The 26,091-nt window shown below is 33.2% G+C and overlaps 2 protein-coding genes across 5 annotated transcripts; both read right to left on the bottom strand.

The window, feature by feature from the left end:
- Positions 1-5,306: 5,306 nt before the first annotated feature.
- Positions 5,307-9,133, bottom strand: LOC115991785 (sugar transport protein 8-like). Its single transcript, XM_031115740.1, has 4 exons — positions 8,833-9,133; positions 8,136-8,455; positions 6,416-7,042; positions 5,307-5,986 (listed from the first exon to the last, which is right to left on the bottom strand). Exons 1-4 carry the CDS (start codon positions 8,963-8,965, stop codon positions 5,528-5,530), a joined length of 1,539 nt encoding a protein of 512 aa, XP_030971600.1. The 5' UTR covers positions 8,966-9,133; the 3' UTR covers positions 5,307-5,527.
- A 3,972-nt stretch (positions 9,134-13,105) lies between these two features.
- Positions 13,106-26,091, bottom strand: LOC115985190 (serine-rich adhesin for platelets). Of its 4 annotated transcripts, none has more exons than XM_031108160.1 (15): positions 24,633-26,091; positions 23,373-24,499; positions 22,194-22,880; positions 21,609-21,815; positions 20,803-21,294; positions 20,043-20,249; positions 19,264-19,743; positions 18,661-18,867; positions 17,885-18,319; positions 17,074-17,547; positions 16,306-16,512; positions 15,518-16,003; positions 14,655-14,861; positions 13,841-14,326; positions 13,106-13,323 (listed from the first exon to the last, which is right to left on the bottom strand). In XM_031108160.1, exons 1-15 carry the CDS (start codon positions 25,870-25,872, stop codon positions 13,279-13,281), a joined length of 6,987 nt encoding a protein of 2,328 aa, XP_030964020.1. In that variant the 5' UTR covers positions 25,873-26,091; the 3' UTR covers positions 13,106-13,278. The 4 variants fall into 4 exon arrangements, with proteins under 4 accessions (XP_030964020.1, XP_030964033.1, XP_030964037.1 ...); XM_031108173.1 differs by having other exon boundaries at positions 16,306-16,411; positions 17,219-17,547; XM_031108177.1 differs by having other exon boundaries at positions 17,885-17,957; positions 18,734-18,867.

Raw genomic sequence — 26,091 nt, 5'->3', positions numbered from 1 at the left:
AATGCCACCTCTTTTTCAACATTGTCCTCTTTCGAGGAATCTTGAGTTTCAATTCTCTCATTGATCGTTTTAAGAGCAAGGGATTTACTCTTCCTTTGAGATGGTAGAGTGAGCTCATATGTTTGAAGAGAGCCGATAAGTTCTTGGACCTTTATCTCATCAAGATCCTTGCTCTCCTCAATGGCGGCCACCTTGGCTCGGAAGCTTTCCGGCAATGATCTAAGGATCTTTCTTACTACTTTGGAGTCTTCCATCTTATCACCCAAGTTCAATTTTCCGATTACCACTTCATTCAACTTTCCATAGAATGAGTCGAATGATTCATCTTCACTCATCTTCAATTCTTCAAACCGAATGGTAAGCATTTGAAACTTGGTATCCTTCACCTTCTTGGTGCCTTCGTAGGTAGTCTCCAAAATTTGTCATGCTTTCTTAGCAATTGACACATGAGAAATCCTATGAAATTCATTCAGTGAGACACCACAAAATATAGCATTAAGTGCTTTGTTATTAGCATTAGCCCCGCGAGAGCTGCCTTATCCCAAGTGGATTTGGCAGCCTCAGGCCTTGTCCAACCAATTTCTACAGCATCCCACACACTCTCATCAATGGAGCACAAAAATGTACGCATACATACTTTTCGAAATGCATAATTACTCCCATCAAAGAAGGGAGGTGCATTGAGGGATTAAGACCTATCCATCCTAGGGGTCAAGGATCACACTAAGGATATAGAAATCCGACAAGGTGTACCCGCTCTGATACCAATTAAAAACTCATTTAGTGTATAATATACTTGTAAATGTTTAGACCCTCAAATACAAATTTTCCAGTACAAGCTTATATTCAAATGATATATATGCGGAATATGAAATATAAGCAATACCCAAATTAGCAAACTACTCTAAGCCCTTAATTAATCACAACCAGTAGAAATTAAAAGTAAAGAGTAAGGGAAAGAGAGATACAAACATAAGATAACACCGGTACGTGTTATCGAAGAGGAAACCGAAAAACTCGACGAAAAACCTCTCCGCCACTCTCCAAGCGGTAAATGATCCACTAGAAAATCAGTTGGGATACATGAATAGCAATAGAGCCTCCAAACCTAATCTACCCAATGCACCTAAGCCCTCCAAGCTTCTTGCTCCAACAAGGTTACGCCGAACCGTGTCTTCTCTAGCTTTTCAGATCTTGCAATTAGCCCATTGCATCAACCAATATGAATTGGTTCTATCTTGAACTGCTTCCCAAACACTAAGAACCTTCTCATTACTCTGAATTTGGTGAGGTAAGAATTTAGTTTATGATCCTCTCATGGGTATGACAATGGAGAGGGTAAAAATAGAGGAATTTGGAGAATCAAGTGTATAAGATTGTGGATAAATTAATCTTGTTTTTCTCTAGGGTTTCTCTCCTAAAATTCTCTCTAGAAATTCTCTATATTTCGTGAGTATAAGGGTATTTATAGTAGGGTATGAGATGGAATGTGAAAAGACAATTTTCAGCAAAACAGGGTACACTGACGAGTCATTCGCGACTGGGATGAGTCGCGAGTTCTAGTCGCTAGTTACCAGACTAGGCCAGACTATACTTTTTGTCCTGTAGTGATCCAGCTAACCTGACTCTTCATCTTCCTACATGCTTCACACATATGCTTCATTTTGGCGAGTCACCACTCGCGAGTCACCTTCTTGTTGCACACTCTTGATCAAATCTTCACACTCTCTCACACACAACCCTTATATTATTCCCACCTAAATACAAGGATTCTAAATGCTGAATTACATGCAAATTTGACACGAAATAAAGCCAACACATAATTGAATAAATTAAACTTTACACATGTGAATGTAAAAAGTGACTCAGCAAAAAGAAAAAATGTAAAAAGGTAAAAAACAAGTGGACTAAAAATAAAATTTTGGTTTTTAAAAAAAATAAATAAATAAAATATGAGATCAGGTCTTATGAATGTTCTCAATTTCATAGTTACAAACTTACAATAAGGGATGAGAGAAGATGGGGATTTGCTATTTGAACTTTATTATTATTTGAGGGTACAAACTAATCATTAAGCTCAATTGATAAATATTTTTTTTAATCGTAAAATAAGAAATTTGAGTTCAAATTTTGTTTACATTAAAAAGAAACCTAATGGTAAATAATAGTTATCATAGAGTAGATGTCGTGTTTAGGTAGAAAATTAAAGAAAAGTGGTGGTTTTAAATTGAAATTTCCTATTTTTAGGTTAAGTGATGGTTTGGGTTTTGATCAAATTAATTTTTAGCTAAGCTAAGCTAAGCTTTGTTAGTTTAATGGTTATAGTATTCAAATTAGTCGCAAAACTTTTTTAGAAGATTAATTTGAAAAAAATGAGGATAATTTGTCTTGATTTGCATATAGTTTTGCTAGACAACCTAATCCATGTAAGTTGAGTTGGTTTTTATACTTGCGATGGGTAGGGTTAGGAATTTCTCAGCCTAAAAGAGTTAGGTTGGATTAAATTGTTTTTTAACCCAATATAATCCATGCATAAACTTTTCCCTAGTTTAAACTCAAGGACAAGACAAATTTTAATTGATTATATGGATTCTTTAAAAAAAAAAAAAAACAAAACAAAATTTTACATAAGAGAAAAGGGCTTCAATTCACATTATTACTTTCTTAGGTAACTAGTATATATAGGAGCTATTGATGTTTTGTGTTTTGTTATTGATAAAATATTATTCATGATGCTTAGTTTTCTATTGGGTTTTCACCATAACATGTTAGTTTAAATTCATAAATAGAAACTAATACAAAGATTATAGAAACAACAAGGATTTCAGTTAAGCGAGGTGATTGACTTACTACAAGTTCAGCAATCAAAGACCTATAACAAAGGGCCAACCTACCAATTAAGCCAAAGACAAACCAATAGATTGGTCAAAGGCATTCTAAAAGTTAAGCTATTAAGGAAGTGAAAAATATTTGTAAGAAAAATCACATAGTAACAATGCAGTATATGAATACATACCATGTCCAGTAACTTGGAATAGGTAATTATTGAGTTTCATTGATAAGGGGTTGTGGCATTTTCCCACAAAAAATCATTACTAGATCTTAAAAACACATCATCCCTCTCAAATTGGCTAAACGGATGAGATTAGGGTGCAATTCCCTAGTTAGTAGAGTAGTGGTGCATGTCTTGTTAAATTTCATATTTAACACAAAAAATGAAAGATCTTAAAAAATTCATATTATGTTTAACTTTTCTGTACATTGCATGAATTACAAAATAATTTATCATAATTATACAAACCTCAAGAAGAATGTCATTTTATTTATAGTTTGAGGTTCATGAAATTGAGATTTTTTTCAAAATAACACTGAATCTCAAACAATTTCATTAGTTAGCATTTTCAAAACAATTTAGCAAACTAACTCGATTTTGTTGTGCTATATCGAGTGTGATGAACTCAAGTTCCACAAAACTCGAGTCTTTAAGACTCAATTTCCCTGAGAGCGATGAGCACCAAACATCATCAAACCAAATACCTAGACAAGAAAAACAACGAACCCAAAAGACCCAAACAAGAAAACAACGATTAGAGCAAAACCTTCGCCTGAAGCTTCATTGCCGCTGCCACCACCCCTTGGAACCTTCGCCGTCATTGCCTAGGTTCAGTCTGAGCTGAACGGTTTGGGTTAGGGAGATTTGGGTTTATGGGGTTTGCCTTCTTCATAGTTTCTGTTTGGGTTTGATCTTTCTGGTTTGTTCCTTCTTCGTGGTTTGTTGTTTCTTCGTGTTTCTTGTTTGGGTTTCTTCTTCGTGTTTCTTCTTGTTTGTTTTTCTTCTTCATTTAGTCTGGGTTTCTAGGTTTCTTCATTCTGGTTTGTTTTTCTTCTTTTCTTCTTCATGTAGTTTGGGTTTCTTCGGCTTCGTTTGATCTCTTTATGGAACTCAAGTCTATAATGCTCGATTTCCGCGCATACAACTCGAGTTCAATGTACTCGATTTAGCACAACAAAATCGAGTATATTGAACTTAAGACGTTAGTTTGCTAAAAAGTTTTGAAAATGTGTTAACTAATGAAATTGTTTAGGTTTTAGTGTTATTTTGAAAAAGAATCCCATGAAACCTAAAAAGAGGTTGGTGTAATTTAAACCCCCCTCCCAAAAAAAAAAAACACAAAGAAAAAAGAAGAAGTGAGAGTGTTCTTACCATTTTTTTAAAAAAAGAAAATCAAATGGCTGAGCTAGCTAAAAGTCACTTGAGTTCGTGGTTGTCAAAATCCCGATCTGAATCCTAGGATTTTACAATCTTACTTGCCCAAAACGATCCGGATCTTTTAAGGATCTTTGCGATTGTTCAAGATCGGTAGGATTGTACGATTCTGATAATCCCAAACATTCTTGGTTTATTGTAATTTTCTTTAACTTGACAGAAGGCTTAATCGGACCCAAATGAAAAATAACATTCCAATAGACCAAGTTTTGTTATTCTAATGTAGAGAGATAGAGTGTTAGTTGAATCGAAATGAAAAATAACATCCTAATAGAGTGTCACGTTTTGATGTTTTTGGCCTCTTTAAATGATGCTTACAAATGGATGTAGTGATGTATAGTAATTACATCAAATGGGTGCAAATTTATGAATGAATATATAATTTATATGATTATTTAACATACTAATGTGTTTTTTTTTTCTCTCAAATAATGTAGGATCTTACGATCCACAATCCGATCCTACAATTCACGATTCAATTTTACAATCCACAATCCCACCTACCTCTCACGATCCTACGTAGGATCTCCGATTTTGATAACCTTACCTGAGTTAGCTATGCTATGAACTTATTTCATCACCCACTTTTTTTAAATCAGAAAATGTATAGTCTTTTTTTTGGGTTTTTGATGGGAAGAAATTGTTTAGTCTTAGGATCCGTTTGACATTGACTATTTTTGCCAGTTTATTTTTGCTATTGTTCGTGAGTTTTACTCCACTTTTTGGTACTATTCATAAGTTTCACGTACTATTTCAACTAATTTTTACCTTTATTTATAGTACTTTCAACAACAAAAATTTAGTTTCAGCTAAATAAGTTGTTCTCAAACAGCAAGTTATTCATTCTTTATCATTGGTAACGTGTATTAAATTCAAAAGTACAAATCTTACTTTCTTCCAACAAAATCTCAGTGTGTGTATATATATATATATATATATATATATTTTTTTTTTTTTAATTCAGTCGTATACTCGTATCTAGCAAGACGACGGTCACTTTGATTTTCACCACCCACTTGTTCAAAGTCAAACACAAATATTAAACCAAAAGCTAAATCTAATAACTTTGAGAATCTGAGGCCAGGGAAGAAATGAAAAGGTCCAGTCGTAGTTCTTCTTTTCAATAGCCACTAACCAATAAAATTATTTGCTTATTCCTACCTAATAAGGACACTGAAAAATATGACATTCAAGTCTAGTAGTAAACAACAAGATAGTGCTTAAGAAAATTACAAAAACAATAAAAAAATCATGATGAAGCTAGTTTTCCTCTGGTTTAGCTTGGATTTCCACGTCTCCCTTATCCTCATCATCAAAATACCTCTTCCAGAACCAATGCTTTTTCCAAACTCTTTCATTCATTTCATCAATTGGAATTCCTTTTGTTTCAGGCAGCAGGAAGATAGCAAATGTGCCCATTATAATAATCCAAACCACAAAGAAGAAGAAGATTCCAGATCGCATGGAGCATAGCATTGAGAGGAATGCTTGAGCAACAAGGAAGGTGCAAACCATGTTCATGCTAACAGCAAAGAAAAATCCGGCATTTCGAGTCTCGAGTGGGAAAATTTCACTAGGAATTAACCAGCCCAAGGGACCCCATGACCATGCAAAACCAGACACGAAAAGGCAGATCAAGATCACCACAATTATTGCATAATTACTTGGCATAGCGTTGGTAGATTTCAGATGCACTGCTAGTACTGCCCCCACCATGGTCTACAAGAAACAAAGTTGAGCGTTGTAAGTCTAGCTAGTAGCACAAAACAAAATGACAATTGAATATTCTAACATTACAAGTTACTCAAAATATTAAAATTGACCATATTGTTGCAGTTGCAATTAATCAAATTGTCATGATCTAGAGTGTGTTTCAAACCAAATTACTACCAAAAGGAATCTAAGTTCTTTTTCCAGTAAGTAATCTGAAATAGAATACATTAAATTCTAGTGCTGATTAGTCCATTAATTGTATAAGTTGATGGCTAAAAAACCACTGTCCCACTCTTTTTACCATGTCTGATAAAATGACATGTGGTAGACTAAAACTCAAGAGTGGAATAGAGTATTTTTACACAATGGATTCATGCATGTAGCTTTTAAGATCTATCTCATGCTTTTAATTGTTTCTATGTTTAATTTGCTTACCTGGGCTATAAGCATTTGAATTGCAGCTTCAACAAGCAATTTCTTTCTTCCAATTTTATCAACTGTGAAAATTGCAACCAATGTTGATAGTACATTAACCAAACCAGTAACCACAGCAGATAGTAGTGAAGCATCACCCCCAAACCCCATAGTTTGAAAGAGTACCGGGGCGTAAAACATGATCACATTGATACCAGTGAACTGCTGAAAGACTTGTAGAATTGTGCCACATATAAGTTGAGGCCTACTAGAGCGTTTCATAAGATTCCTGAAAGAGTGCTTGGCTTGTTTAGCCAATTCAGTGGCATGCAAAAGTTCTTCAAATTCTTTGTCAACATTGTCCACACCCCTAATTTTCTTGAGAGTTTCCAAGCCTTTGTCTTTCTTCCCACGCTCAACAAGGCTAGTTGGTGTCTCCACAATGATGATGGATCCAATGAGAAGGAACAGAGCAGGCACAGCAGCACCACCTAGTGAGACCCTCCAACCATTTGGGTGCAGGCGTGAAGTACCATAATTAATCAAATTTGCACATAGAATGCCCACTGTGATCAGAAACTGAAAGCAGATATTAAGGCCTCCCCGGTGTTTGGCCGGAGCAATTTCTGATATAAACAATGGAACTGCCTGATTGAAATTTCCCAAGAAAATCAAAAGTTAGAAAGAAAAAAAATCCACAGTTCTTGAGTTTTAGAATTGTGATTAAGAAATTTAATGTTGGGAAAAGTCTCCAAAAAAAAAAAAAACAATTAATGTTTTGTCAATTTTTTTTATTTCCCATAAAAGTTGTATCAAAACTTTCTTAAAATAAATTGTTAACCATTACCCTAAAGGCACCCGTTAGCATGATCCTTTAATTTTATTATATCAAAGCCCAGACTTTATAAATTAAGACAATTTAAGTACTTAAATTCCAATAACAGAACAACCTATCTAGAGGAAGGAAAATTTTGATTGAGGTTTATTACACGAAAAGGAAAAAAAAAAACATGTTTTACTGTGTGTTTTCTTCTCCACATAAGAGAGAGGATAACAAAACATATCTATAATTTATAACCTATGGTATATATCAAATTGAAACAGTTTGAATTTTTATTGAACTTATAATATTGTGCCACATAAATTTGTAAAACCTCATAATTTTACATAACATTATATAATTATATTTTTATATTTAATTTATTTTTATTGTATTACTAATCCCTCCATTAGAATTTTGGTACAATATATTTTCTTTAATAGTAAAATATATAATTCCTTAAACAAATAAAACCATATTAAATGCCTAATATCTTCTCAAAAAAATATATTAAAATACCTAATATTAGTAGTATAGTTTCATTTACAAACACAATCATAATATATTTATATTAATGACTATCATAATTATTAAATTTCATATTTATAAATTAATTAATAAAAGAGAGATAAAATCATATTATGTTAAATTTTCACAGGTTTTCAACTAGTTGCTTACTAAAAGAAAAATTTTAAACATAAATAAGAAATAATGAAAACAATATTTAAGAGAGGGGAATTGAAGTAATGAGACCAAAAGCAGGTTATGGTTAGTAGTTTTTAATATAAAATAACTTATAAAGATGGTGTTTAAAATGACAAAATTAAAATTTTAGGTCTTAAGGCGTCACTAAGAGCACACTTGCGTTTTTTTTTTTCCCCAAGAACTTGCCCCTATGCATGTTTGTGATATTAGTGTTACCTGGTTACCAAATCCAACTCCAGCGCCAAGACACAACCTTCCTGCAATTAACATGCCTATGTCTTTAGCAGCAGTGTTTAAGATGGCTCCAGCAACAAAGAATATAGAAGCGGCTTGAATTGTCGGTTTTCGACCAAACTTCTTGCATGCCTTGGAGGCAAAAAACGAAGCCACAATGGCTGCAAGGTAGAGTGAAGACGTGAAGAGCTGGAGATATTGGTTATTGTACTTGCAGTAGTTGTTTTCTTTCACTTGGTGCTTCTTAGCGTAAACAGCAGGAAAGAATCTTATCAAGAAATCATCCATTGATGTCACTCCACCTATATCAACAAAATCAATCCATTAAAACTCTAATCAACACACCGTACAAAGTCACGATTTCTCTGTGCAAAAGTGTGAATTAAAATCGTATCTTGAAATCACGATTTCTCTATGCATAAGTGCCGTGTGTATAGCATGTGTAAGTAAGTGTGTATAAGAGACATTTACCAAAACAAACTAAAACTAGTAGTATAGTATAGATAATATTATCCTTTTTAAAAACAATTAAATTCAAACATGTGATGTATTGGTTCATATAAATATGATTAATTGTAATCTAATATACTAGATCTAGCAAACTGTATCCAAGTATTCTTTAAATATATATATATATATATATATATATATGATAATTGATATGGTTGACAGTACATACCTGAAATGCCAATATCGTAGCCAAACATAAGGCCACCAAAGGCTGCAATAACACTACAAACAATGACCTGCGTTGTAAGCTTGGCGGGGAACTCTGGATCGCCACCAGATTTGGCAATGACCATGGGAGCCATGGACACACTTTTGCTTATTCTGAGAAATGAACTTTAGCCTGATTTCCCTTCACTTTACTGAATGATCAAGTTTTTTTTTGAATTTTTCTGTGACAGATATAGATTATAGAAGGCCAAGATATACTAGTACTACCCTACGTATGAGTAGCTTGCTAAGTGCTAACTAGAAGAAAGATTCAGTTTTATCTTATCTTTTATCTAAGAAAAGTGCTATATTTATAACATTTTTATAATATTTTTACAATAAATTATAGGTGGTTTGTTGTTATTAGATCTAATGTAAACCTATTATTGAAATGACTTTTTTCGCCACTAATAACAACCCATAACAATCTGCCACTTAAAAATTATTGTGAAAATATTGTGGATATACCATTTCTCACATGACTCCGTAATTCAAAATCCTAAAATCTCTCACACAACTCCGTAATTCCCCAATTTGTTAGGATTTATCATCTTGACAACTTCCCTTCCTAGTCATCAACATATGACACTAACTTTATCCAAAAAAAAAACACACACAACACTAAAAAACTACCACCTAAATTGTTTTTTTTTTTTTAAATAAAATGCCATGGATTAATAAAAACTATAGTTGCCAAGAGCAGGGGCAGCTCCATGTGTTCTTCAGTTATATCTACCTTTGTATCCCAAAAATAAAAAGGTTATATATACCTTAAAAAAATTAATTTTAAATTAATGAGTTGTTGATCACCCTAGAAGAAGAAAAAAAAAATTGACCATCCTAAAAAAAAAAAAAATTTGAATGTCATAAATAAAAATTTAAGTCCATTAAAAATAAATTTTGAAATTACCAAAATTTTGGTCCATTGAAGGTTAAAGTAAAAAATTGCAAAAAAAAAAAAAAAATGCTATGTTCACAACATTTCCATAATACTTTCATAACAAATTGTAAATGACAGGTTATTATTGATTGTTACTAGTAAATAAAAAAAGTAATTTCAGTGGTATGTTCAAATTAGATTCATTAATTTATTGTAAAAATATTTGTGGATATAGCACTTCTCAAAAATTGCATAAACAAACAAATTAGCCCAAAAACTCAAATCAAATATTTAATTGTGATATTTTAAATTGTGTTTTCAAAAGACATATTTTAAAATCATTATTTTTTATCTATAAAAACAAATATTTTCAAATAGCTAGCAGTATGTATGGAGAAATTATAGAGTCATCTGGTGGACCATGTCATTTGTCCATCATTCCACCAAAAAATTTCAACTTATTTAAAATTGCTGAGTCAGTAATTAATTTCTGTTTAAAATTTTTTTCTAACTAACAATTTTAAACAAGTAAAAGTTTTTTAATGGAATGGTGGATCACATCACTAGTCACCATGTGGATCTTATAATTTCTCGTATGTAAGTGTTTGCTGTAGTATTTAGCTAAATTTGTTAAATTTATGTGACAAATTTTGTATAACATATATGTACTAAAATAATGTTTCAATACTTTATTGAATATAATTAATGTAACGGTTGAATGCCTAAATTGAATATATTGAATGCAATTATAGTTTACCCTTTATTCTTTTGCTAGCATTATGGACAAATTTCTTATAAAGAAAGCACTTGTATTGTAAGATTCATCTTCTAAACAAATTTTTATTGACTTGAATAAACTTCTTTCAGATCTTAGGTTATGAGATTTGTCTCATCTTTTCATTCTAATTAATGATCGAGATGAAATAAAAAGAGTATTAATATAAAGAGGAACTTGTCAACCTCTTGGCCATGATTTCCCTTAAAAAGAAATTAGTAGAGCATTGCATCAATTTAATCCTAATTAATTTAAAGAATACAAAAACAAATTGAAAAAAAAATCATTAAAAAAATGATGCATTTTATTTATATTGTTACTTATTTCAACAAGATATTGGTAATTGACTGGGAGAACAGTAATTTAATGATTAGTACTTGGTTGTGTATATTGAAAAAGATGTAGTTGATATATTCAAGTTTTATTTTTATTAATTTAAGTTTTTTTAATGACCACCTTGAAAAAAACAATTCAATTCATGTAACTGCCACTATGCAAGAGCCTTATAACTCAAAATAGTTTTTTTTTTTTTTTTTTTTTTTTTTGAGAATAAAGCCAATGCATATTATTGATGAATGTTGATCAAATCAGCCTGTAATACATAAAATAATTGAGAAATATCCAGGATTAATAAAAAACTATAGTTAAATAAAAGGAAATATTTTATTAATATCATCAAAACCATCTTAATAATTACTTAAATTTTTTTGAGGTAATAATAATTAATTAATAATGAATGAATCACTTGAAATTTTAATGAGTTTTAACCTAAGGTAAACCATCTTTTTACCTAATGAATCATATATCAAAAACACATTTATGATGGTGTGTAAAGCACGTTGTAAATTTACTATATAAAAACACAAATTATGATAAATAAACAAAATAACTAAAATAAATATTAAATTTTGTTTTAAATTACTTGAAAATTTTGATAATAAAATTTAGTTGGAGTACAATTTTAATTTCTTAAGACTTAGTTTATAGATTTTTACCCAAAATAAATCATTCTAACAACTAATATAATAAGTGGCTTCATAATTTTGTAATTGAGTTTTTTTTTTTTTTTTTTGAGAAGATTGTAATGGAGTTTATCTAAAGTAATTTATCTTATTCTTAATAATAATAATTAATATGTGTAATTTTTTTTTAAATGGGAAAATAAGTGTAAAGTTGTAAACACAATAACCACTGAATGCAAATACAGTTTCTAAGATCTAACTTTTTTTTTCATAAACATAGTACATGATTTTTTTTTTTAATTAATTTGTCTAATCTTTTACTAGAGAAGGAAAATTAAGGTTTTTGCCACGTGGACTTTTTCTCTATTCGGCCTGAACTGAACAGAGGTCACAGAACTTCATCTGCTTGTATGCTTTTAATCGCCATGGGACTACAAAGAGCTTCCAGTTTAAACAGAGATGTCACTTGGGCTAGAAAAGCCAATTATTTACATGTTTTGTAAAAACTTCATTTTAAAAGAGCAACTAAATATAGAAAAGATGTCTACAATAAGTGACGGGCAAGGCTCCAAACATCATTGTGAAGAAGTTGCAAAAGAAAATAAGTTTTGGAATTAGAATCATAAAAACAAAGCTATTTCATTTTTCCATGAGGGAAATGTTTACAAATAAATATTCAAAGAATCACTATTCTCTTGTTGTGACAACCATGAGTCTTTATTAAGAATTTTCTTGAGGACTTGATAGTGAGGATGACCAAGTCTATAATGCTACAGTTGAGTAGAGATTTTGGGTGTTGAGACAAACAGCAGGTTTTGAAGGAGAGTGTTTATGTGAAGATTGTGTGAAGAGGATAAAGACCGTTTTCACCTCCGGCCTTTGGAGAAGATTCTCCCCATAAGTTTTTCCTAGATTAGAAATAAAATAGAAGCAACAGAATTTTATGCTTAGAGAAGGTTTCTCTTGTTTGGTGGTGATGCTGGTGAATCTTAGTATTTTTCTACCCCTTTCCTGTATCATTTTTTTTTTTAATTAAACCTTTCCTGTATCATTGGTCTTGAGTAATCCATTATAGATATTCAAGATTTTTTTATTGAAGTGAAATTCCCTTCACTGTCATGCAGAAAATTTTCAGGACATTTAAGAGTTCCATCCACAAATCTGAGCAGTGAGTATTCTTCAAGAATAGAGATGAGTTGGTGTTTCCACAGAATATAGTTAAGACTGATCTAACTTTACACACACAGGATTGGAACTGTTGGATAGAAGAAGTATGGGCATTTAGTGGGGTAGATTTGGTGAAGAATTTGATACTAAGCATGAATTTGAGGAATAGAAATTCAAAGCCATTGTCAAAATGATCTTGGCTTTGATACTATGAAAGATTGGAAGGTGTTTAAGAAGAAAGAGATCAAAGCAGATTTGAGAAAGAAGTGTGGGGCTGAAAAATGCAGAGAAAGAAACAGAGGAAGAGAAATCTGTAATTCTTCCTCTAATGAAACTGATGTGTAACACGACAGTATTTATATGGATCAGGGCTTTCACAAGCTAATGAGATTTCATCACGTGATTGAAAAACAAATAAGTACATGCTTTTAGTTACGTTTTTAACAGATGGTTACAAGATAATGAAATTAACTTATTGCTAAATAACAGTGAGATTGGTTCAGCTGCCTAACTAACTGTGAGACTAGTTCAGTTGCAGTGGTCTTTCTGTTGCTGAGTTTGAGTCTGCACTCCAGTGTGTAGCATCTGAATGATCACTAACATCTATGATCTTCATATGATCATTCAACTTTCTGGGTAAGACTTCAATGGATGTGGATAAGATGGTTCCTGTTTAATGTCAAAGAAAAAGGTGCAGAATGTAAGTATACTGCCTCATCTATTTTTTCACAATACATTTATTTGTAGTATTTGAGAGATGTGAAAATTTTTGGTCATGGATAGTCAAAATTTGCAACAGATAACATATTTACAATATGGCAAATGATGAAGGACTACTGAATATACTTTTTAGAAAGGAGTTAATTATGTGTGATAGCTGCTGTGGTCAACTAACCATAGAGGTATATAGAAAAAAGAGTTGCATGAAAATGCTATAAGATTTAAGGATTTGTAATTCATTATTTCCCAGGATAGCAGCAAAAGTAAAAGAAGATTTTTTTTTTTTCTTTTTTCCAACTTTGGTGTTGAAATAGTTAAGTTATAAACTATGTCATTCTCTTCTTCTCTTCTTATTTCTCTCTTTTTACACAAAAGCCATATGACACTTATCCCAAAACTTAAGTTGGTAGCAAAGCATTTAATTACTTAACCATTATTCTAACAATACAAAAAGTGAAATACTAACCTCTTTTGCAATATTGGTAGGGGCGTTTGGGTATCCTTTTTCAACAGCACGCTTTGACAAATCTACTGCTCCATATACTGTCAAATTTTCAGATTCACCTCCAACATGTTTTATGGTTTCCTGATTGAATGTAGTATCAACAGACTTTGGTGGGTGAAAAATGGGATCATGTTCATTTGGTTTTCTTGAATCTTCAGTTTCTTCTTTGGTTCTTGATTTCTCAATTTCCTCAAATGATTTTGATGGACCAAGAATAGCTTCAAATTCATTCAGTTTTCTGGATTTTTCATCAACATTTATAAATTTTGAACTAGTTTGCTCGTCCGGTTTTGGGAAGTCCACATTACTCTCTTGTTTGATTGAGGATTGTGATTCACCTTTACTTTTTCCAACGGACTTACTCTTCCCCTTGTCTTCCTTTTCACTGACTTCTGGATCATTGACAATGTTGATAGTGTTGTCTTCTGCAGTAAACTTCCCTGGCTCCTGTTTGATGTTACAAATGGAGCATATGTTAGTCAAATCATCTATTTTTTTTCTAATTCCTTTTCTAAGAACAAAAAAAAAAATGTTTGTGCATGCATAAAAGATGAATATACTAAAATAATTGCTTGTGAGTGTGATTTATATGAAAACAAAGAAGGTTTGTTAATTGGTACTGTCTGACTCATCAAGACAATAGTCAAGCGTATTATGCAATAGCAGACAATTAAATGTAGCATGTCCATTGAAAGGAAAGGAAAAAAATGGAATTAACTCAGAGATTTCACAGCTAATTCAGGAAAGATACATCCAATAAAATAATGGTCCTTACCATGGTTCCAAGTATTTTAGTGCTGTCCTCTGCTGGTTTTGATGGGTATGCACGGCCATCGTAACTGATCCATGTTTCTGATTCACCTTTAATGGCTTGATGAGACTTTGAATTTTCCTTTCCTTCCTTGTCATTAATTTTGGGTACATGCAAGTAGTCAAAATTGTGGGTTTCTACAGCAGACTTCTTTGGAGGATTAGATGGTTCCTGTTCAATACGAGGTTGCAAACTTGCAATATAAGTCAGTCTATCTCTCTTTTTTCTTTTCTTTTTTAAGTAATAAACTTCATTGAAAAAAGATGCAAGAAAATACAGGGGAAAAAGCACACAGGCAGTGTGCTAGAAACAACAAAGATAGTACAGACTATCTCATTATTGAATGAGCATTGCTGTACCTATGCATATCCTGATATTTCTTTGTTACTATGAAAGCAACAAAAGCATGTGTCATATGGCAGCATAGGCATGCATGTTCATGAGAGAGAGAGATTCAAAGGTACAAAAGAAACGAAATTCTTTTGACTACAGATATGTACATAAGGAAATCTAGTAATATTCATGAAACAACAATAATAATAAGCAACATAAAAATATTCTTCCCAAGAGTAAGTGTATGCTAATGGTATAAGATTTAAGGATTAGTAATTCACTATTAACCAGGATATTAAAAAAAAAAAAGTTATTTTCAACTTTGGGGAATAGTTATGTTGTAATTTGTGTCTTTCACTTACTCTCTTCTTTTTCTTCTTATTTCTCTCTTTTTCCTCAAATGCCATATGACACTTAACCCAAAACTTAAGTTGGTAGGAAAGCTTTTAACCACTCAACTGATTTTCTTACAATACATAGGGAGAAGTACTAACCTCTTCTGCAATAGTGGTAGGGACGTTTGGGTATCCTTTCTCAACAGCAGGTTTTGATAAATTTACTACTTCATGTACTTTCAAATTTTCAAATTCACCTCCAACATGTTTTATGGTTTCCTGATTGCATGTGGTATCAGCAGACTTTGATGGGTGAAAAATGGGATCATGTTCGTTTGGTTTTCTTGAAGCTTCAGTTTCTTCTTTGGTTCTTGAATTCTTGATGTCCTCAAATGATTTTGATGGACCAAGAAGAGCTTCACCTTCATTCAATATTCTGGACTTCTTATCAACATCTATAAATTTTGAAGTAGTTGGCTCATCCGGTTTTGGGGAGTCCACAATACTCTCCTGTTTGAATGAGGATTGTGATTCACCTTCACTTTTGCCAACAGAATTAAACTTCTCCTTGTTTTCCTTCTCACAGACTTCTAGATCATTGACATCAAAGATAGTGTTGTCTTCTGCAGTAAACTTCGCTGGTTCCTATTTGATGTTACAAATGGAGCATATGTTAGTCAAACCATCTATTGTTTTTGTAATCCCTTTACTAAGGAAAAAAATCTTTTTTTGTGCATGCTTAAAAAAAATTCTGAAATAATTGTTTATGAGTGTGATTTATATGAAAACAATGAAGATTTATTAATTGGTAATGGCTTACCCATCAAGACAAAAGTAAAAAATAATACACAATTGCAGTTAATTAAAAATATTATGGAATTAACTATAGAAATTTCATAACTAATTAAGGAAATATGCATCCAATAAAATACTCTTCCTTCCAGTACCTTGGTTCCAAGTTTATTACTGCGGTCCTCAGCTGGTGTTGATAGGAAACCACTGCCTTTGTGACTGATCAATTTTTCTGTTTCTCCTTTAATGGCTTGATGAGACTTTGAATTTTCATTTCTTTCCTTGTCATTAACCATGGGTACATTCATGTTGTCAAAACTGTGGGTTTCTTCAGCAGACTTCTCTAGAGTATTAAATGAATCCTGTTCAATATAAGGTTGCATTATAAGTCATACTATCACTTTTTGAATAAGGATTGATGCTCCTATGCATATCCTGATATTTCTTTGTTACTATGAAAGCAACAAAAACATATATGTCAGAGGGCAGCATAGATGCATTTTCATGAGAGAGAGAGAGAGAGAGAGAGAGAGAGAGAGAGAGATTCAAAGGTACAAAGGAAATGAAATTCTTTTGACTACAAATATGTACATAAGGAAATATAGTAGTATTAATGAAATAAGAAAAATACTAATAAGCATAAAAATATTCTTCTCAAGATATGTTAATGCAATAAGATTTAAGGATTTAGTAATTCATTATTTCCCAGGATAGCAGAAAAAGTAAAAGAAATTTTCTTTTTTTCAACTTTGGTATTGGAATAGTTAAGTTTCAAACTGTCTTTCTCTTCTTCTCTTATTTTTCTTCTTATTTCTCTCTTATTCCTCAAAAGCCATATGCCACTTATCCCAAAACTTAAGTTAGTAGTAAAGCATTTATTCAACCGTTATTCTAACAATACATAGTATATACGAAATACTAACCTCTTTTGCAATAGTGGCAGGGAGGTTTGGGTATCCTTTTTCAACCGCAGGTTTAGAAAAATCTACAGCTTCATATACTGTCAAATTTTCAGATTCACCTCCAACATGTTTTATGGCTTTCTGATTGTATGTAGTATCTGCAGACTTTGGTGGGTGAAAAATGGGATCAGGTTCATTTGGTTTTCCAGAATTTTTAGTTTCTTCTTTGGTTCTTGAATTCTTGATGTCCTCAATTGAATTTGATGGACCAAGAAGAGCTTCATTCAATTTTCTAGATTTCTCATTAACATCTATAAATTTTGAACTAGTTGGCTCAACTGGTTTTTGGGAGTACACAGTACTCTCCTGTTTGATTGAGGATTGTGATTCACTTTCACTTTTTCCAACAGACTTCTCTATGTCTTTCTTCTCACTGTCTTCTGGATCATTGACATTGTAGATGTTGTTGTCTTTCTTAGTAAAGTTCCCTGGTTCCTGTTTGATGTTACAAATGGAGCATGTGTTAGTCAAACTCAAACCATCTATAATTTTTGTAATCGCTTTTCAAAGAAAAAAAAAAAAAAAAACCCTTTCTTTTTGCATGCTTAAAGTATATATATACTGAAATAAATGTTTGTGAGTGTGATTTATGTGAGAACAATGAGATTTGTTAATTGGTAATGGCTTACTCATCAAGACAATGGTCAACAATAATACACAGTAGCAGTTAATTAAATGTAGCAACCGTAGAAAAAAATTACAGATTAACTATAGAAATTTCATGCTAATTTAAGGAAAGATACATCCAACAAAATACTTTTCTTTCCAGTACCTTGGTTCCAAGTATATTACTGCTGTCCTCTGCTGGGGTTGATAGGAAACCACTGCCTTTGTGACTGATAAATGTTTCTGTTTCTCCTTTAATGGCTTGATGAGACTTTGGTGGGTGAAAAATGGGATCAGGTTCATTTGGTTTTCCAGAATTTTTAGTTTCTTCTTTGGTTCTTGAATTCTTGATGTCCTCAATTGAATTTGATGGGCCAAGAAGAGCTTCATTCAATTTTCTAGATTTCTCATCAACATCTATAAATTTTGAACTAGTTGGCTCGACCAGTTTTTGGGAGTACACAGTACTCTCCTGTTTGATTGAGGATTGTGATTCACTTTCACTTTTTCCAACAGACTTCTCTATGTCTTTCTTCTCACTGTCTTCTGGATCATTGACATTGTAGATGTTGTTGTCTTTCTTAGTAAAGTTCCCTGGTTCCTGTTTGATGTCACAAATGGAGCATGTGTTAGTCAAACTCAAACCATCTATAATTTTTGTAATCCCTTTTCAAAGAAAAAAAAAAATACCCTTTCTTTTTGCATGCTTAAAGTATATGTATACTGAAATAAATGTTTGTGAGTGTGATTTATGTGAGAACAATGAAGATTTGTTAATTGGTAATGGCTTACTCATCAAGACAATGGTCAACAATAATACACAGTAGCAGTTAATTAAATGTAGCATGTCCACTGTAGAAAAAAAATTACAGATTAACTATAGAAATTTCATAGCTAATTTAAGGAAAGATACATCCAACAAAATACTTTTCTTTCCAGTACCTTGGTTCCAAGTATATTACTGCTGTCCTCTGCTGGGGTTGATAGGAAACCACTGCCTTTGTGACTGATAAATGTTTCTGATTCCCCTTTAATGGCTTGATGAGACTTTGAATTTTTCTTTCCTTCCTTGTCATGAACCATGGGTACGTTCAAGTTGTCAAAACTGTGGGTTACTTCAGCAGACTTCTCTAGAGGATTTAATGGGTCCTGTTCAATATGAGGTTGCACTATAAGTCAGACTATCTCATTTTGAAGGGGCATTGATTCTCCTATGCATATCCTTCTATTTCTTTGTAACTATGAAAGCGACAAAAACATATATGTAAGAGGGTAGCATAGATGCATTTTCATTAATATGAGAGAGAGAGAGAGAGAGAGAGATTCAAAGATACAAAAGAAACAAAATTCTTTTGTACGTTTGGAAATAAAGTAGTATTCATGAAATAAGAATAACACTAATCAGAATAAAAATATTCTTCCCAAGAGTAAGTGTATATTAATGCAATAGGATTTAAGGATTTATTAATTCATTATTTCCCAAGCTAGTAGAAAAAGTAAGAAAATTTGACGTTATTTTAACAATACATAATGCGAAATACTAACCTCTTCTGCAATAGTGGTAGGGAAGCTTGGGTATCCTTTTTCAACCGCAGGTTTAGAAGAATCTACAGGTTCATATACTGTCAAATTTTCAGATTCACCTCCAACATCTTTTATGGCTTTCTGATTGTACGTATTATCAGCAGACTTTGGTGGGTGAAAAATGGGATCATGTTCATTTGGTTTTCCAGAATTTTCAGTTTCTTCTTTGGTTCTTGAATTCTTGATGTCCTCAATTGAATTTGATGGACCAAGAAGAGATTCATTCAATTTTCTGGATTTCTCATCAACATCAATAAATTTTGAACTAGTTGGCTCAACCGGTTTTTGGGAGTACACAGTACTTTCCTGTTTGATTGAGAATTGTGATTCTCCTTCACTTTTTGCAACAAACTTACTCATCTCCTTGTCTTCCTTCTCTCTGTCTTCTGGATCATTGACATTGTAGATGGTGTTGTCTTTTGCAGTAAACTTCCTTGGTTCCTGTTTGATGTTACAAATGGAGCGTATGTAAGTCAAACTTTTCAAAGAAAAAAAATATCTTTCTTTGTGCATGCTTAAAGGACATATATACTGAAATATGTTTGAGTGTGATTTATATGAAAAAAAATGAAGATTTGTTAATTGGTAATGACTTACACATCAAGACACTAGTTAACAATAATACACAATGGCAGTTAATTAAATGTAGCACTGAAGAAAAAAAAATACATACTAACTATAGAAATTTCATAGCTAATTAAGGAAAGATACATCCAACAAAATACTGTTCCTTCCGGTACCTTGATTCCAAGTATATTATCGATGTCCTCTGCTGGTTTTGATAGGTGAGCACTGCCTTCATGACTGATCAATGTTTCTGATTCACCTTTAATGGCTTGATAAGACTTTGAAATTTCCCTTCCATCCTCGTCATTAACCATGGGTACATTTAAGTTGTCAAAACTTTGGGTTTCTACAGCAGACTTCTCTGGAGAATTAGATGGGACCTGTCCAATATCAGGTTGCACTGTAAGTCAGACTATCTAATTTTGGATGAGCATTACTTCTCCTATGCATATCCTGAGATTTCTTTTTTACTATGAAAGCATCAAAAACATATATATCAGATGGCAGCATGGACATGCATGTTCATGAGAAAGAGAGAGAGAGAGAGAGAGAGAGATTCAAAGGTACAAAAGAAACAAAATCCTTTTTGACTACAGATATGTACGTAAGGAAATATAGTATTAATGAAATAAGAATAATACTAACCAGCACAAAGATATCCTTCCCAAGAGTAAGTGTATGTTAAATTGTGAATGCTATAAGATTTAAAGATTAGTAATTCATTATTCCCAGGATTGTAGAAAAAGTAAAGTTTTAATTTTTAATTTTTCAAAACTGTGGTGTTGGAATAGTTAAGTTATAAACTGTGTCTTTCTCTTCTTATTTCTCTCTTTTTCCTTAAAATCCATATGCCACTTATCCTAAAACTTAAGTTTATAGGAAAGCATTTAATCAATTAACCATTATTCTAACAACATAAGGTGAAATACTAACCACTTCTGCAATAGTGGCAGGATATTTTGGGTATCCTTTTTCAAGAGCAGGATTTGATAAATCTACTACTTCATCTGTCAAATTTTCAGATTCACCTCCAACTACTTCATATCCTTTTATGGTTTCCTGAGTGAATGTAGTATCAGCAGACTTTGGTAGGCGAAAAATGGGATCATGTTCATTTGGTTTTCTTGAATCTTCAGTTTCTTCTTTGGTTCTTGAATTCTCAATGCCCTCAAGTGATTTTGATGTACCATGAAGAGCTTCAACATCATTCAACTTTCTAGATTTCTCATCAACATCTATAAATTTTGAACTAGTTGGCTTGTCCGGTTTTAGGGAGTCCACAATACTCTCCTGTTTGATTGAGGATTGTGATTCATCTTCACTTTTTCCAACAGAATTATACTTCTCCTTGTCTTTCTTCTCACTAACTTCTCGATCATTGACATTAAAGATAGTGTTGTCTTCTGCAGTAAACTTCCCTGGTTCCTGTTTGATGTTACAAATGGAGCATATGTTAGTCTAACTATCTCTTGATTTTGTAATCCCTTTTCTAAGAAATAAAATCTTTCTGTGTGCATGCTTAAAAACAATATACTGAAATAATTGTTTGTGAGTGTTATTTATATGAAAACAATGAAGATTTATTAATTGGTAACGGCTGACTCATCAAGACAATAGTAAAAAATAGTACACAAAAGCAGTTAATTAAATGTAGCACGTCCAATCACGGAATCAACTCTATAATTTTGATTGCTAATTCAGGAAAGATACATCCAACAAAATATTGTTCCTTCCATTACCACTGTTCTAAGTATATTACTGCTGTCCTCTGCTGGTTTTGATAGGGAAGCACTGCCTTCATGACTGATCAATATTTCTGATTCACCTTTAATGGTTTGATGAGACTTTGTATTTTCCTTTCCTTCCTTTTCATTAACCTTGGGTACATTCAAGTCGTCAAAACTGTGGGTTTCTTCAGCAGGCTTCTCTTGAGGATTAGATGGGTCCTGTTCAATATGACGTTGCGCTATAAGTCAGACTATCTCATTTTGAATGAGCATTGCTGCTCCTATGCATGTCCTGATTTTTATTTGTTACTATGAAAGCAACAAAAACATATATGTCAGATGGCAGCATAGATATGTGTTCATGAGAGAGAGAGATTCAAATGTACAAAACAAATGAAATCCTTTTGACTACAGATATGCACATAAGGATATGCAGTAATATTCATGAAATAACAATAATATTAATTAGCCCAAAAATATTCTTCCCATTTTTTAGACTTAAAAGTATGGCCAAGCTTCATTAGCCTCAATCATTATTTTCTTTCTTGATATAATATGTGTGCAAAAGTAATCATTAATTGCAATAGGAATACTAACCATCAAGTTTTCGAAACCGCTGTTAGTAGATGGGGGAGCAGTGAAATTCTCCACCATAGGTTGTGCACCTGGAGTTATATTCAGAGGTGGTTGTTCATCCCATGAATAAGTATTTGCAATGTCCTCCAAATGAGATTGTAAGATGACTATGTGTAACTGTTGATCTGAAGTTGATGAGGAGGCTTGATCAGTTGGGATTTTTCCTGCTAATACAGAAGTTGGAGATGAGGATGAACTTGAGTCGATAGGGACCTCTTCAACCACCAACTCTTGTTGTGCAGCTGATGCAATGGGGTCATCAGAATTCTGGTTTAACCCAGAAGTTCCACTTTCTGTGATACTTTGTTCATTTTTATTCTCTTGAATTGAATCCAAGTTGTCATTGGCCTCGATTGGCTTTGAGATGTCCATGATGCCCTCATCTTCAGTAAGCTTAATTTGACTTCCACCAACATCTTCAATATTCTTTGAGTCCTTATTCCCCTCAGTTGGTTTTACAGAGTCCAATATGGCTTGATTCTCAGTAAGCTTTTCAGTCTCTTGCTTGATCACTAGCTGCGATCCACCACCTATGTCTTCATTTATCTTCAATTCTTTCATGTCAGTTGTGGCCTGAGATACTCCATAATTAGCATCATCAATGGTCTTCTCGTTCCTTGTAGACATCTCCTGAGGATAAGATAAATCCTGCTTAAGATTCACAAGGTCCAGTGGTGAGTATAATAATTTATATTTCTGTTCTTTCTTCTTAAATGAGAGATCATTACCTAGTGTTGGTCCTAAAGAAATAGTATATAAATATAATTTTGAAAAATATGATTTGGCAACTTTTGCAAATCTACATAAAATACTTTAGATACTCAACATAAAATGACATTTGATTTTGGTATAATTTATGTTTAAAGTTGGCCCTTGGTGCAATGGCAAGTGCCCTTCCACCAGAAGAGACAAGTCACAGGTTAGGTTTCAGGATTTAGCCTCTCCAAAAAAAAAAGTGGGGTTAAGGCTGCCTACCTTTACCTCTTCCAGAACCAGCAAAAATGGGAGTTTTGTACATTGGTACGAACTTTATTTATTAAATGTTTGAACTTTGAACCTCTCAAATTTTAAAATTCTGTGTAGTTTGGTTGTATAAACCAACCATTATATATTATAATAACATAAAAATGACTGACTGACCTTTGGTTTTTCAGAATAAACCTCATTAGGGGAATGGGCCATCGACTTCCCCACATGTATTTGAGAATCTGAATAATTCGAAGACTTGGGTTTGGGTTCCTTAACTTCTTCCACTACTTGTTTGATGTCATCATGGATCATATGTTTGATGTTTTTTGACTGAACTTGACTCTCTCCAGATATGTCAATTGCTGAAGATGACAACGAACTCATATCAGTTAACTCTTGATCATCCACCCGTTGTGGACCTATGGATGACATAATGTCATCGTCAAAATTCTTGTTCATTCCCAAAACTCCTACTTCTACAATATCCTTCTGACTGTCTTCATGTCCAGATTTTGATTCATAATCCTGTAGTCCGGATATGACAGACGAGGATCCCCACATTCCTTCGCTGCCAAAAGTGGCCTCCTTTTCCATGTCCTCATCATATGTCTCAGATTCTGCATCAATGGCTGAATTGGTTCCATCCAATGTCAGTGGAGGGGAACCATCCGAGAACTCCACTTGCAAATCAGAAGCTATGGAATGGGTTGGAGTATGACAATAGGCCTTATCTGGAAAAAATGCACTGCCCTCCCTTCTGTGCTTGCCATCTGCTGATGGGCTAGTATCAAATAAAGGTTCACTTTCAGGCTTAGGTGGTAAACACCTTATGGACTTTAGTGAAAGACTTGGTGAAGGACTTGGTTTTGGATTTTTTGAAAATTCAACTTTGTAATCATTGAGGGTCTGTTCATTTTCTTCAGATGAAGCTGATGAGTCTGAGTCGTCATTACTGCTTTCACTTAAATTTGGCTCCATGTGCACTTCACTTGTATACATTGACCCCATACCATGAGATCTCTCCATTTCCTCTTCTCCTTTGATGTCAGTGTGCACTTCACTTGTATACATTGACCCCATACCATGAGATCCCTCCATTTCCTCTTCTCCTTTGATGTCAGTCATGTTATCTTTAGTTATTTTATCCTCTTCACGATTAATTTCCGCTGAGTTTATTACCTGACTGGGAGCTTGGGCTCCAGTTTCAGCAAGATCAGGAGTGGAATCAGTAGGGAAAATGCTTTCATCACCATCTTTAGAAAATAGTCGTTCAGTTTGCTGATTAGGTTCTCCTTTCTCTGCAAGGGAAAAAGGTTATTGATTCAAATTTAGAAGCAGAAGTAACCTCAATATTCTTATCATCAGATGAAATAAGAATAGAACTAAGATCGATCTTAAAATGGAGGAAAAAAAATGAAAAATTGATCTTACTTGACTGCATTTGGAATCTTGAGTATCCTGGTCCCTCCAAATTCTGTGTTCCTTTCTCTGAAACAAAAGGAGGGTTGAATTTTGAGCCATTTCGATCTCGCATGGATTCTGATGGAAAAGAAGGTCCCAATTGGAAGCTCTCATGCCTGCAGAATAGCATTTCCTTTTGATTATCTGACATGAATTCTTGCTGAAAACTGCCTCCCATTAGATTAGGCTTTTCTTCAAGTGGGTCATAGGGGAGGTCAAATGGGTTTCCTGTTGGTAACAAAATACAAGGGGCTGAACTAGGCATTTGTAAGCCTTCAGTTTCCTCTGAAATGTTTGGGACATCAAAAGGGTTGCTTTTTGCAACAATTGGAGCAATTTGACCTTGTGGATTACTGTCCAAGTCAATCAAACCTTTCTCAGCCTGCATTCGAAATAACTTTCTTGCTCTTCGTTTTGCAATTAGACTTTCCAGCCTTTTGTTCCTTTCTAACTCGGATAGCCCCAAATCCCTAAGATTTTTCTGATCATCCTCTGTCCATTCCAATGCCTTATTCCCATCCTCTTGTGCCTCTTCTTCGTCGTCATCTTCTGCTTCTTCCATGTTGTCAGCCTCCAACTCAATGCCACTGTTATCAAATTTACGAGTCTGTTCTGCACCATCACTTGATATGTGCTCCGACCGTGATTCAGAATCTAACAATGCATGGTGTTCATCATCAACATTTTGAATACCTTTAGCTGCTAACATGTTAGCAAAGGAACTCTCGCCATGTTCAGAAGAATGAAATTCTTTCTCCTCCATGGTAATTTTACCAGTTGTGTTCTCATTTTCTTCCTTCTTACCAGTTTGAATATCCAATTCTTTGTTCTTCTCTTTCACATTTCTTCGTCGACTTGTATGACTTTGTAAGTGGGAGCCATCATTTCTGCTGACAACAACATCATCTCCAGCAGACTTAGACTTCTCCTGTAATATTACATTGCTGCTTTTCTCATCTCCATTGACACTTCTAATGTGGGATTGATGGGAACTCCAATAGGTTCTAAGAAGAACAGCAATAAAAACAAGAAATGGGGAAGAGCAGACCAAAATTATGAAAATGAGAGGAAAAAATATATATAGCAGGAAGAAGAATGAGAAAACACCAAAAACATATGGATGCTTTTGTACAAATCTATAACTGGTCTTCATGGAAAACTCAAGAACTCTATATACAAAAACTTGAACATCCCTTGCATCTATACCCATGTCTATTTCTTTGATTTGTATATATATATAGTTCAAAACCCACCTCTAGAAACTAATCTAAAGCAGCATACAACCCTTGCAGATTTTTGACAGTACAAAACAATGAGACTAACATTGAAAAGGCAATATCTGCATTTAGATAAACAATAAATACAAGATGGTTAATGGGTAAGAAATGCAGAGTTGGATATGATTTTTTTTTAATAGAAAACTGAAGGA

The sequence above is a fragment of the Quercus lobata genome, chromosome 1 (genome assembly GCF_001633185.2).
Source record: "Quercus lobata isolate SW786 chromosome 1, ValleyOak3.0 Primary Assembly, whole genome shotgun sequence".
NCBI lineage: Eukaryota > Viridiplantae > Streptophyta > Magnoliopsida > Fagales > Fagaceae > Quercus > Quercus lobata.
This window is presented reverse-complemented; position numbering and strand designations above follow the sequence as displayed.